The 15112-nt window shown below is 44.3% G+C and overlaps 1 protein-coding gene across 1 annotated transcript in view; it reads right to left on the minus strand.

The window, feature by feature from the left end:
• The window catches only part of LOC119456122 (conserved oligomeric Golgi complex subunit 8-like), a 34443-nt gene that overhangs the window by 4038 nt on the left and 15293 nt on the right, over window positions 1-15112 (minus strand). The window contains exons 9-12 of the mRNA XM_037717726.2: window positions 13291-13490; window positions 10994-11081; window positions 5292-5473; window positions 588-756 (exon numbers count right to left, since the gene is read on the minus strand). Of these exons, the coding sequence (XP_037573654.1) occupies window positions 588-756; window positions 5292-5473; window positions 10994-11081; window positions 13291-13490 (639 nt within the window). The remainder of the gene's footprint in view (window positions 1-587; window positions 757-5291; window positions 5474-10993; window positions 11082-13290; window positions 13491-15112) is intronic.

The raw sequence follows: 15112 nt of genomic DNA on the forward strand, positions 1-15112 counted from the left end.
TGCAGTGAATAGCATTGGAGAGATTGTGTCTCCTTGCCTGACCCCTTTCTTGATAGGTAACTTTCTACTTTTCTTGTGGAGAACCAAGGTAGCTGTGGAATCCTTGTAGATATTTGCTAAGATATTCACGTATGCTTCCTGTACTCCTTGATGATGCAATGCCTCTATGACTGCTGGTATCTCTACTGAATCAAATGCCTTTTCATAATCTATGAAAGCCATAATTTCTCCTTTCCCATGTACTATTTAGATAGGGGCCCCCGAGCTAAAGCTTCCCCTTAACATCCTGAAAGTGCACAGTGGGTTATGACAGACGTCGTATTGGAGGGCTCCAGATTAATTTGGACCCCCTGGGCTTCTTTGACGAGCACCCAACACACGGTACATGAGCGTTTTTTTTTTTCACCGCCAACTGAATGCAGCCGCCGCCGCAGCCGGAACTGATCCTGTGATTTCATGTTCAGCAGTTCAACGCCATAGCCACTGTGCTGCTGCGGCGGGCAGCCATGTGCTTGTGTTCTGCTAAGAGATCCGAGTTCTACATAGACACTGAAACATAATACTACATAATAAAGGACACAACTGACCAGCCTAGCAACATAGGTAGGTAGTACTCCCAACAGCTTGCCAATCTCAGCAGCAGGGAACAGCAGAGAGAGACAAGTGTTCAGAAATGGCACCAACTCATTGGCAAATGACCCACAGAAGCGGGACAGTGTCTCTGCCTCCTTCTCCGTCAATGTGGGTTCTTCTGCCCTGCATTCAAAAGAGACACACATAACTAAAAAAAAAAAAGAAAGAAAACGAAATAATAATAACAAAATGTTGCATTGTTACTACACCTTTCACACATCATGGACAGAAATGTGCAAAGCATGTAATACTTTCAAGTAATAGTCGCACCTTTTTGTTTTCATTTTTGTGAAAGAACTTGCGGCAAAGCACAAACTTATCAGAAAAAAAAAAAGATATTGTGTTTCCTTTCTTTATCCTAAATATTTATCAATGAAAGTTGGCCTGTTTGTTTTCCCTAAATCTAGCTACTGTACAAGCTAGCATAGGTAAAGATGGATAACACGAAGAAGCTCAGTGACCTGTCCTTTTATTCTAACAACTTTAAGAGAACATATAGTACTTATCACTGCTTTCTGTGCAATTAAATTTTGCACAGGATTGCAATTTATGGCTTTAATTATTGTTCATTGTTCTATGGTGTAGTTCATTGCGTAGTTTGTCAAAACTAAATTGCCGGCTGACACCCTATACAACAATGGCTTTAAATTTTTTATGAACAATTCTTCTTTCTGGGGTTTTACGTGCCAAAACGAAACGCCATAGTGGAGGGCTCCGGATTAATTTTGACCACCTGGGGTTCTTTAACATGCACTACAATGCAAGTAGACCAAAAGTGTGATCTTGTTGCGAAATATCACTGAAAACAAAGCAGCTGTAAGCACAAAACGTTCTTTTAAACTGGTTAAGATAAAAACACAGGTCAATGTACAAGATTCCTGAGCAGTGATCTACAACTCTGGCAGCACATATATGAGCTGGATTTGTTGCTACCTTCACAGAAAAGAAAGCAATTTTTAATTTCTAAGGTAATAACATACAAGTAAAATCTGAATATATATTTGGAATTTTTTATTTAAATCTGGGGGTGCCAATGCATTATACATAGTATATAACAACATATAAAATTTGGCACAGCACAACACGCAGCGACAGGACAACACTGACTCAGATATTTGTTTCAGCTCAGTTCAGGTTTGATAATGCTAGTCCAATGAGTGATTGACTTGATACATAAGATTCTCCCCACTATGTTGCTGTGTAGCAGAGAATGACATCTGGAGGATAGGTATCTGGCCAATCTTCTCTGGTCAGCTCAAAGATGGCATGATGAAGAAAGTATTTATACTCAAGCTTGCTCAGATCTTGTATTTCTAAAGTAACATTAGAAACTACAGCAGCAACGGCGATGCTAATTCAAAACTCAAAGCTGCAACAGTGCTATGACATGTGCCACAATAGAGAAATTAGAATTATATTTTGACCCCTCAGAATTCCTTAATTTGTCTTTAATATCCAATAAATCTCAAGTACAGAGCAATCTTGAATTTCACTCTAGTAAAAATTTTGCCATCGCAGTCACAGTATCGACCCACAGCCATACATTCAGAAATGGGATGGTGTAGCTGTTCAATGACCATAATATACAGAGTAGCATTCAGAAAGCAGTCTGATATAATTCAGTGAAATAGTGCAAGGCTATTTAGAATTAGGATGCTCTCTCAAAGTACCGTATTTACGCAAATCTAATGTGCATCTTTTTTTTTTTTTTTAATGGGCAGGAAATTTGCCTGCACGTTACGACTGGATACGAAACCAAAATTGTGTTCACAGTGTTGGCAACCGCCTACCATCAGAGCCACCAGGTGCAGTGTCATCGCCATCACAAAATGGTGACAAAGCATGTTTTTTCGAAGGTTGCTTTCGATTCATTTTGTGCTAGACTAGGATCGTGCGCAGTGCAGTATTCTTGGTCAAAAGCTTTTGAAGATGTCATCACTTTCGCCAGATTTCGTGCAACTCGGCACCAGCGTTCCTGGCGCTGTGCCAAGCTCACTATCTGCACACAGTCGCAGGAATACTGTAGGCCACATACTTCGGCAGTCCAATGCAGAGTCACGTAAAATCTTGCCAAAGCGATAGCAGTATCTCTAAATGTGATCGCTCAAGAGTACCGCCTTGTGTGCTTGGCATCTGGGCCAATGAAATGCAAATAGCGAAGACCACATGCCGCTTTCATTATGGAAGCTCCTTTACAAAAAACGTTTTCTTCTGTGATGGTAAATTTTACTTTCTTTTTTTTTTTTGTAATCACAAACATGGGAGTTATGACATATATTGCCTTTATAAATCAGGGGAATCTTACCACCAGGTGCACTTTCATTTTCTTGCTTTTAAACCGCGAAAATTGGGTGCACGCTAGATTTGGGGGTGTGTCAGAATCGCATAAATATACAGTAAATACAAAAGGGAGCACTCAAATCTGCATCCAAGAACAAATACCTGCGCCAAGCGGTAGGGGGGGCAGTGCCTCATTCCGTCTGGATCCACCTAACTAAAATAGCACCGCTATAGTGTCTGCGTGTGCTATGTGGCCTCCGTTAGTTGAGGTTTGGCATCTTGTCTTTAGTCTCAAAGGCGATTGCTCTCTAAGAGGAACTCACAATAATATATAAACAAGCATTTTTTTTCCTGTGCCACTTCACGTACCGTAATGCAGTGCACGCCGGCCATACGGATACTGCTCTAGGTCCCACGCGCCATAAACGGTGTCATCCCGCAAGTAATGTGTTGGATGTACAGTGTAGACCGCTTATAACGTAAGTCGCCGAAGTCGTGAATATCCGCACTATAACCAAAGCAACAATTTTCAAGGCCCGCACATATGCAAAACATGTGCACCGAGCCGCCACGCGTATGCGACAGTCGAGGAATGCAGCTAGAATGTTTGCATTCAATGTACAGTCGAATCTCGTTAATTCGAACCAAATCACGCGGCGGCGCCTCCGACTGGTATTGCTCCAGCACCGCCACAGAGTAAAAGCTTAGGAGAGACCCCTCAATGTCGCGCGCGAACAAAAAAAAGAAAAAAAGAATGCAGCGGAAATTTCACCCTCTCTCAAATGGCAAGGTCGCCGATTCTGCGATGCGCCGGAACATGCGTGTACGTGCCAACGTCTCAGCCACGCTACCGTAGCCACGCGTAGAAAATGGCAGTGAACCCTTCTTTCTCCTTTAGGTTCCTCTACTTTCTAGTCACGTGTTGACCTTGCACGCTGCGGCTACGGCACAGAGGAAGCAGCGGCGCTGTCCCAGGCCGGCCAACGAAACTGCCCACGCTGGCGAACGCCCGCTTCCCGATAACGGCAGAAAACGAAACTTCGGGGAGCTGGCGCCAGGCCGGCTGGAGCGGCGGCGCCTGCATGGCGGCGGGCGCACACGGTGACAGTCGAAAGTGAGGGAGCTACGAGGGAGGGCGAGCGAAGTCACCAAAGTGGCGGAGTTGCTGAGGCGAAATCCTCTTCCCTGCCGCCCTCCTCCCTCACATTCCACGGTCTCCGCGTGCGCCCTTCGCCGTGCCGTGCTGGTGCTGCCCGCTCCCTGAAGTTTCGTTTACTGCCGTTATCGTGAAGCGAGCGTTGGCCGGTGTTGGCAGTTTTGTGGCCCTCGCTCGCTATGCGCACCGTGATATTTCACGACTCGCACTCAAGATTCTGGTTTCAGCCTCATTGGCTGTTCGTTTGCACCACGTGCCCTTCTCCTCCACTTCGTCTCTCTTTCTTCCTCAAGCACTCCTTGGGGCGCCCGTTTGAGGGGAGCGTTCGCCGTCTCCGCTGACTTCGGTACTCCCAGGCAGCCGCACTGTAACCGGTATTTCGTTTCCCGCAACTGCACTATAAGCGATACGTGTATACATGGAGTGCTATGGGAAAATTAAAGGGAGTCTGAAAAGACCGCACTATATCCGGTCCTGCACTATAAGCGGTTATGTTATAAGTGGTCTATACTGTACAAAAGTTTATTTTTCTAGAACAAATGTCACAAGTCACTCGTGCTATGGAATGGTCTTCGATGTAATGAGTGCAATGCTGAGCCTAAATGGCCGTGTTGCCTGGCATGCAGCGATGCCCTTCTCGCACATATGAATGATTTGTCACGTGTTTTTAGAACCGACGTAGCATGCTAGCGAACCAGCTTGTATGAAAACTGTCTGTGGCACAGTTTTCACATTCACGTGATAACGCGTGAACGCACCTTGCATGTCCGTTTCAATACGGCAGCGTCGTCATCCGTCGGTGACATGAGTCAACCAGGCAAACAACGCTAAATTCGGAAGGGTCGCTCAGCATGCAGAACTTCAAAGTTAAATCCTGCTCATGTGTTACAAACTGCCCTCGCGAGCACAAATTAAAAGCGCTCAGTGCGGACACCATGGGCCTGCAAGTCTCACAGTCATGAGTCCCGCGTGCGCCTGCCGTGTGGGTCTCTCGCTATTCACAAGCTACCATTACATACCTTTATATGTAAAATGCAATGCAAGATTTCTTTTCTAAATTAATAAATTGTGTAAGTGAATGAGGAAGAACGGTATGGGGTCAGATTCCCTATGACCGCTAATGGAACCCCAGCATTCCGTGGAACCCAGTTTGAGAACCCCTGGTTCTCTGGAATACTGGAGAACGCTATAACTGAGTAGACAAAAGCCAGTGCTTTCTCACGTGTGGTAGTCAACAATAATGGTGACGACAGTTCTCAGTGAGGCATCCAACACAATTGTCATCTCTCGTGCCAGCGACAGGCAGGCACAGAGCCGGAGCTCGTTGAAGGCTCCAAGAACTGCATTGCAGTACTGAGACAGCGGCTCAAACTCAAGCAGCGAAAAAGGTGGCTGCACATTTTCCTGCATTAGGAAAAGGAGAAAAAGAAAGACACATGAGACAACATAATATGCAGAGAGCGTGATATGACCATAACAATTTCATTTCATCCCCTAAGACAATCGGTGGAAACTATTTTACAACTTATTGTCATCATTACCAGCCTATTTTATTGCGATATGGGCACTCCTGCGGCGGCTACGTATGGCACGGCCGAGTGCAGCCACGTAGGCCCTACCTCGAAAGCAATTCGCGGTGGGTACACAGTCTAGGCACGCCGAGGGCTGATGGCTTCGTGTGCGCTGTGTTCATGCCACTTCGTTCACGTTGAAGCGAGAGGCAGCACGAAGGAAAATTCGCTCGCTGCTGCTGCCGCTCTTCCTCATGCCAGCGTTTTGCCAGCGAGTGTCCGCGGTTATTGAGTAATACCTCTGTCACATGAGCACGCAAAAACTATTTTACGCAAGCGGTGTTTTATCAAGTTGAAAGACTTTTCAATGAAGAGGCGTTACGCAGCAGACACACGGCGCCGACGATCTCCTTTTAGTGTTTCCTTCTGGGCACGCTCCTGAAAGCGTGGCGCTAGCGATCGAAACAATATCAGCCAAAAAAAAAAAAAAATAATAAAGTGCAAACTTATTGTTTACACGTTTCTCAAATAAATTTAACACAAAAATGTTAATATAACGATTTATTGTAGTAGTTTAAAGAGCATCATCACGTGACATCCCCAGCCCGTTCGACCTGCTTACGAGAGTACAAAAGAAAATGAGCATTACTGGGTTTACTACAGCTGCGAGACATAAAATTAAGCATTCGTTTATTTTCTTTAATATATCATAATTGCTGGTGCTCACTGGCTTCGAGGCTACTACTTTTCGGCCGTAAAGGAGATCGGCGAACTCCTCTTCCAGAAAAGTCCGCTTCTGAGAAAGAGATCGCTCCCTGTCAAGTGTCTGCGGGTGAAACTCTTTTTCGGGAGAAGTCTTTTTGCTCAAAAGACTTTCGAGTGCCCGTGTGACAGGGTTATAAGATGTGTTCATGTTTGCCTGTGCACGCGTGACACCATGCTTGTTAACTTAGTTAATAAGCGAATGTTTACAAGTTCATATGGCTGACAACTGTTATACGGTTAACTATAAGTTAAATGGTTGTACAGCTGTCTCATAATTTGCTATCGCAATCAAGACTTTGCCTTTCAGGCAAAACTGCGACATTCTTATGCCAACTGGAGTATGAAAGCTTTTCCCAGCAACCTCATGTACAACAGTCTTGTGCCAGTTTAACCAAATCCTATGACTTTGAAATTTCCTAATACAGTTAAACGTCGATATAACGAAATCACTAAAATCAACAATTTGCTTCGTTATGTAGAAATTTTGTTATATTGAAATTCAACCTTTTATGCAATTAAGTGTTATAATGAGTGATAATGGAGTTGTTTTACATGAAAGAGGCTGCAAAATTTTTCAAATATTGGGCAATCGGAAAAAGCAAACTTGAATGAGAAAACATTTAATTTTGTTGAATTTATGAGTCACTCACGAACGATAGGGTTTCATGCCATGTCGACGACATCTTTGCATTGGTGGTATGAAATGAAGCCAGACATGATTTCACATATACTCCATCCTGCAACTCCATCCTGCATATACTCCATCCTGCATCTCGCAGTGGTACGACGCTATCATGAAAAGTGCCAGCTGCAGGTAGCAAATGCTTCGTCTGCCTCTCACTTCAACTCATCTCCAAAACTCGAGATTACTCCATCCAGTACTAAATGCGCAGGAAGGCAACGCATACGATTCCGCACCATCTTGGCATGCCCACTCTTAGCACGCGCGGCAGATTCCCTCAAAACAGTGCACGTGGGCTGCGCTGTGTATGCAATGAGCAAAGTGCCGACATCCATGCGCAGCCACTACTGCACTAGAAAAGGAAAGGCACTCCAACCTACCCCCTCCCCTTACATGCACTTGATTGCATTACCGCGAGAAGAGCCCCCCCTCTTCTCCTTGCTAGCGTGGGGGGAAGACTGTGCTCATCTAGCCACACGCTTCTCGGCTCACCCTTGCATGCTTTCACTTGCACCTAAAAAATACAGCGCGAGGGGCGCGATAGGATCTTATCGCATCGTCTTTATATGGAACACGACGCTCCTCCGCTTCGGCGGTCCCTCTTGGGCATGCGGTGCGCGATTTGAGAGGTGCATTCACAAGCAGCCCCCTGTAATTCAACCATTTGACTATCTGCGTCTGTGGAAGTTTCTATTTATTGTCTTGGTATTCCTTCGCGATGGCAGTGAAATTTTGTTACATTGAAATCGTGTACAAACACACTTCATTATATTGAGGTTCTAACTACATGGTGTTCTATGAACAACAAGTTACAAAAATTAAATACTTCAGTATATAGAGAATTCTCTTTTATTGTAGTTTGTTATAACGAGGCTTAATTGTATCATCGCGCTGCGTAATCCTCTGCCATACTTGACTCTCCTTTCTCTATCTTGGTGCCCATTTATGAGACCAATGGTAACTAGTCCTGCACATTACACAACATGCTCAATCTTAACTAGAATATCAGCCACACCCGCATGCTTTCTAATCCTCACTTCCATCTTCATGTCTCACTTTACAACTGCAGTTAAACTTGAATATAACGAAATTGACAAATTCCCGAAAAACTTCGTTATAAAGAGGATTTCGTTATACGCAGGTTTGGCACGAAAATTCGAAAAAGAAACGCTTACCATATTTACTTGATTCTAATGCGCCCTCGATTGTAACGCGCACCCGTTTTCCGTGACCAAAAGAGAGGGAAAAAAATCCTTTACAGTACCGCGCACCTCATGCTTTCATACAGAAATACAACTATTGCTCAAGATTTACTCCCTATACACTAAAGCTGTGATGAACAAAAAAGTCCCGGTTTCGCCCGAAAGGCGAAGCATCGATTGCGACAGCAAATTAGCAAACAGCTATAGAAGTAAGGATAGTAGTTTTATCGGCCGTATAAACTTGTAAACATTCGCTGTTTAACTAAATTGGTAGACTAATGCCAAAGCACACGTACTACAGCACATGGTCAAAGCTACGGGAGCTAGGCTCGAAGTGCATAGGAGGCAGCCATAATGAAATGCCAATGGCGATATGGTAGCGCAAATTTAGGGTCATACTCGATGTTAACGCGCAGGCAAAAGGAGAGTGCCGGCTTGGCGGGCTAGGCCAGCTGCAGCAAGCGGTGGGATCAGGCTTATATGAAGGGAGGGGGAAAGGTCACGCCTGCGGTGGCAAGATCGCCGGGTCGAGGGATGCAGGTCTGCCTCGCGCACACGTACACGCATGCACACGCGTGCTCGCTCTTGCCTCGGAGTCGCCGTGAATTAGAACGCGCCAAGCGCGACGCCGCTGCTTCGCATTCCATTGCGGCGGAGAAGGTGCTTCCAGTTGCTGCTCACGCAAAAATGACAAAATTTGGGGCGAAATCTCTAGGTTGTCAGCGGGGAAAATTCGTTATTTCGAGGGGGTCTCCCGCTGCTACTTTGTTACGTAGAGGTCTCAAATACATGTGCTTCTATGGAGTAACGGCGGGGAATAGAAAAACTTCGTTATATCCAGGAATTCGTTATAAGCAGGTTCAACTGTATATATAAAATTCTGTTGTATACTCATTGGTCGCCCTTAGTTTCCTGTTTAACTTTCTTTGCTATCTTGCAAGTTAAACTACACCCCTCAAGGAGGTTAATGAGCATAGCTATGAGTGTAGCTCCCCATGTACTACATGCTAACAGAATTACCCTGTGTTCCTGAACATAATGCCCATTACACTCTGTGTCTGCACTGCACCTGATAATTGTGTATGGCATTAGTTTTAAAACTCTCAAAAACAACATGACATAGCAGGTGCGCAAGGTATTTGAGAACATTACTCCTTATCGCCATAGACACCAGCAGGCTCATCATATCTATCTAGGCGTGCGGCTTCTTGTTGGTTGACCCCTTATCATTCACACTGTGCAGTTTGTTCAAAGATTAAAGCATACAGGGTGACGCAGGGAATGAAATGCCATGTAGTCCTCATCGCCCTGGCCACACACCACAGCGACTTGGAAATTGCCACCTTTCTGAACGTAGCGAAGCCTTTCGTTTACAAGGTGCCAACACAACTGATGTGTTCTGGCGAAAAGGAAAAAGCACAGTCAGCGGTCACATGTCGTCACAACCCCCGATTTTCTCCGGCGGCTTCAAGTCATTGTGAGTGACGACCCAGGGAAGTCAATGTGGGCCATTGCAAAGGAGCTCCAAGTCGCAGAGTCGACTCTCAGGCTCGTTGTGCACGAGGGCTTGAGGTACCATTCCTATGTCATGTGGAGGGGGCAATTCAAGTCCGATAAAACTCGGGAGACTCGTCTGCTCTGGTCCAAGCACTTGCTAAGTAAGCTGAAGAGACCTGAGGAGCCTGGAATGCTCTGGTTTTTTTTCACATGAAAAGAACTTTGACCAAGGCCAAAAAGGTAACTGCCGTCCCGACAGGTAGCTTTGCGCAAGCGCTGATGAGGTGCCTACAGTGATGCACATAAAATTTCCGTCATCAGTGATATTGTTATTAGTTGTCCGCAACGATGGTGACGTCATGCCGCCACACTTTTTTGCAGAAGGACTCTGTGTTAATGCTGCCGCGTACGTGGAGGTGCTTGCCACTGTTGTAAAGCCCTGGATAGAGACTGTTTCGAAAGGAACACCTTATGTCTTTCAGCAAGATTCAGCTTCTGCCCACACTGCCTGCGTCACCCAGTAGTGGCTGGCTGAAAACTTCTACGACCACGTCACTCTCAACTTGTGGCCTCCTATTTTTCCAGATTTAAATCCACTCCACTACTATGTATGGGGAATCGTTGAGATAGAGGATAACGAACAGCCACATAATACAAAAGACTCGCTGAAGGCCGCCATTTCTGACTCAATGGCCAACATCTCTAACGACCACGTGATCCATGCATGCAGCCGTTTCCGAAGCTGAATTGAATCAGGTACTGCTGCGGATGGGGGATTCATTGATCAATTGTCGAAATAAACCGTAAAAGAAGTATTTCTCAAAGTTTGGCGAAAATAAGTATTTTTTGCTGGAGATAATTCTTCTCTGCCTGAAGACAACATTGTGATCTCAAACACCTCGTGCACCCGGTATAGAACTGCATGTCGTCCTGATTATCGTCCCATCCTATTGCGACAGTGCTTTCCATTCAAGTTGCAGAAAGAACTGTCCCAGTCAAATGTTTATCAGGCTATAAGGACCGCAGCAACCATTAGAACCGCACAAAAGATTTCTTGCACGTCAAAATTAGTCACGCTCATCATAATCCAAGAGCCATAGCATGCACAACATGTCGAGACAGCAATAGCAACAACTTCAATTTGCAACTAAGGTGATTTTATATAAAAACTACTTCATGCCACTGCAAATGCACTGACTAACAGCTGAAATATCTGTGCACTGTCCTAGCAGATCAATGCGATGAAGCTGAGCTTTTGTGAACTGACCTGCATCGTGAGGGTGGACATGAGCATGGCTGCTGGTGCCATCGATGGCAGTGTTGTCAACGTGAAGGAGTGCATCATCTCCCCAAATCTGGTGTGGAAGAACCAGACAGACAACTGTGGCTGAGGACAATGAAAGTGCCTGGTTTTTTTATCTGCAATCATTTACCATTTTAGGCTGTTTTTATATAAGGTCAAAGATAAGTGCCCTGTTGACATTTACAAATTTCAAAGAAAATTGTCCTTGTTGTAGATTTTGACCCGAGATACATGATTCTAAACTCAGTTTTGCAAAACTAAAGTCATCTGCTTTCAAGGAATTAGGCTGTTCTCAGCCTGTGGCGGCCATTTACCTCCTGAACGTGCGATGTTAACTTTGTTTGAGCATTTGCTATAACCATTCAATTGCTCAATACATTTCTCTTTCTTAAATGAAAAAAAAAAAAAATTCTCATTTTGTCAATTTTTGTTCTCATTTCCTCACTTTATAAAAGCACTTTAGACTACAAAATTTGCAAGCACTAAACACTGCACATCTTGTTGTTACCGAATGTACTCACATAATGGACATGCTATTTTTTATTCATGATTATTAAGGTTACCTTTCTATCAAACATTGTGGAACTCTGAAAATAGAAAAAGTCACTCAAAAGTCAAGTTAGCAAAATTCTAATACACACCCACATGGCCTTGATGGACACATAGATAAAACATACCAAGCAGAAAGTGCATAGAATGTCACTTGTTGATGAAAGAAAGGTGTGATTGGCTGGCATGCCAAACAGAACACTATCACAAGCTACCATAGTACAGATGGAATTGACAGCATTTCTGTCAGAAAGAAGGTTCATAAATTTTCAGCTGAATGGTCATCTATCACGTAAAATTATTTTCAGTTTCACAGTAGTCAAGCACACGTTTCCAGTTAAGGGGACATCATAAGCGAAGAGATTTCCTATTTTGGCAGTGGTCATTGCACACTAAATTTGCTGTTTGGCAGTTCACTGTGGGCACAGAAATTTCCATTTCTGGTCAATGTGCCTATGAACATTCAAGAGTCATAAAGCCTCAACACTCATGACACCCACAACGTAGAATGCATAAGACTCGTTTAGTCATATGTAATTTAGTCATACTCATGTATTTTCGGCATAGCGTTGCCCAATGCCAATTCATCCATATTACCCTATTCTCTGCGAAGACTGTGTTGCGACCTTGGCAAAAATGTGCATCAAGCTGTTACTGATAAAAACAGATGCCCCATGGTCTACATTTTGGACATGATAATACAGTAAAACCTTGTTAATTCAACCCTAGTCAATTCGGGAAATAGGATAATTCGTACTCGTCCTCTGGTCCTGGCAAGCGTATGCATTATTTAACGGAATCAAACCCTTGCTAATTCGGACGTATCTGGCCGCACACCGGTTAATTTGGATAACTCTCGGAGCTCAGGGAGCAAAGAGCGCTGCAAACGTGCGACGCAAAAGCCGTGCTAGCATCCAACCAAAACGAAGCAACAGAATCCGCATCACCATAGCCATCAGTAGAAATCATACATGAATGATAGGAATGCTTGAACGCTTCGTGCCTACTTGTGCCTTTACAACCTTCATTCTTTATAATCTTCATAACCTATATTGTTTATAACCTTTATTCTTTGTAACCTTTACCCACTGTGTATAAAAACATGTTGGCTGTGTGCCTTCATAATTGCGTAATCGTCATCTATGATCGCGTTGATAGCAACCACGGCTTCGTCGGCAGCAAACAGTAGTTTCGTTTCGACTCGGCGCGTGTGTCATCCACGTGCCTTCAGAACAGCAGTTTTGTTTTTACTCAGTGCAATGGCTGCGTGTGCAATATCACAAACACGGCAGAGGCTTTCGAGGATGAAGAGAGCCGGTTACATCGCGATGGATGGACGATTGGCTGGCGACCAGCTCAGAAAAAATAATCGGGATGTGCATGCGAGTGAAAAATGGTGGAACACCCCGGTGCTTTTCGTGCAATAAAAGACGGCGTGCGTGCTTGTTACTTGCCTTTCTCCCTTGCGCGTGCGAGATAAAACCATCCTCCTCGGCTCACCCTCGCACGCTTTCACTCACACCTACAGGATATGGCCCCGGTGTTATCATACTAGCACTTTATATGGAACATCACGGTGACACTGACAGCACCTGGTGTGTGCATATAACTGCTATAGTGATAAAAAATGTGCGTGTTAGAATCGAGCAAATACGGCGCACTCTGCATAGCTGTCATTTTACTGAGAATTGCTGCAGTAGCCATGTACACACCTCTCAGTTGCTCGACTGATGGAAGAGCGGAATCGGGTGGCCGCGGCCTGCTGGAACTTGCGTGCTAGCAGCGGTCGGAAGTCGGCCCCCACACGACTAAAGGAGAGCCCAAAGTACATGCACTGCGACAGTACCGAGTCCAACCGGCCTGACAGCTCTGCAGACAGGTCGTGCTCCACAATGTCCAGGAACCGGCTAACCTGAAAGCGATTGCCGAAAAACAATTTGGTTGACTGAGTAGTTGACTGATCAAATGAATGAACAAATGCGGTTTAAAATCCTAAAGCAACACTTCGAGTACAAGAGTACACAGGCATTTTGGCATTTATTTTCCATCAGAATGAAGCTGCAGTGGTCAGGAATTAAACCCACAACCTCGGGCTAGGTTTGTGTTTCAATAATTTATTTGACTATCCTTCGTGTGTTTTGCCCATGTTCATATGTATCCCCCGATAACGTTGCAACAGCTTAGGTGTTCCACCTCTTTTATGAAACTGTTGGATATCATGTATTGTTACATTGGTAGGTCTGTGTGCTTTAGAGACCTGCAAGACGATTATATATATTATACAGTTATGTAGTGATTTAATGTTTGATTACGCAGAACAGACATGCACTCATGGGTACCAAGCTGCAAGTCAAAATACTATTCTACATAAACTGTAGTGATGGTGAAACTGCTTTGATGGTTAAATTGTGGTGATGGTGAACGATGCGGGTTTATGATGACACATTAACATCAATGATGACAATGGCCATCACCAGCCCACAAGGGTGAACGGACAACGCAAATTAATTTTCGAACTGTTAACTACTGTTTCAGTAAAATATTTTTGAACTGAGAAGTTGTGCCCAATGTTTGTGTTGTTTGCTATAGAATTACAGACAGAGGTGCCAGAATACTTAACTACCTGCAGTATAGATTACAAGAAGCACGCAAATAAGGTTATTTATGTGTACGTCAAGTTGCTTTTTATTTGTAGAATGAGTTGAATGGAAAAGAGACCGTATTTACAGAATTTTAATGCACCCCAAATCTAAATCCCACCCAATTTTTGCGGGCTTAAAGGGACACTAAAGGCAAATATAAAGTCAAAATGAACTGTTAAAATATTATTTCAGAAATCTCGCAGCACTTTGTTTCGTGCTAGAAAAAGACATTTTAAGTGAAAATCCCTTCTGAAGAGTCTGCATACCTCTAGCGCCATTCAAATCACCTGTCCCTCGAGCGGGGAGTGGTGACGTTCCATCACCACCCTTTACTGCCGTTGGTGAGTAAAACGGTACCGAACAGCTGGCGCTACGCAGCGGTTTTTTGTGCAAAACACAAGAGCGCAGCCAGAAACCGAGCCAACACAGAGCGGACAGTGCGAAAGAGCAGGGTAAGCCCGCGTTGCATCATAAACACCATCTTCGATGCTCGTTGTCAGAAAACAAAAGTGAACCTGAATGTAAGATGCACCTGAACGTAACATGCACCTGATTTATATAAGAAGAATAGAGCATGTCACAATGTTCATGATCAGAAAAAACAAGGCGAGCAGAATTTGCCTTCACAAAAGAAAAACATTTATTTTAATGAGGTTTCATAGTGAAAGCGGTTCATCGTCATCACCATTTGCATTTCATTGGCCACAGACGCCAAGCACACAAGGCCGTCTTGTCGAGCGATCACATTTAGAAATACTACTATCTCTTTCAAGAGATTTCATGTGACTCTGCACTAGACTTGTCAAAATATGCGGCAAAGAGTGTTCCTGGTATTCTGTGTAGATAGCGAGCTTAGCACAGCGCTAGAAATGCTGGTGGCTGCATATGCCTA

Source organism: Dermacentor silvarum, chromosome 6 (genome assembly GCF_013339745.2).
Source record: "Dermacentor silvarum isolate Dsil-2018 chromosome 6, BIME_Dsil_1.4, whole genome shotgun sequence".
Classification (NCBI taxonomy): Eukaryota; Metazoa; Arthropoda; class Arachnida; order Ixodida; family Ixodidae; genus Dermacentor; species Dermacentor silvarum.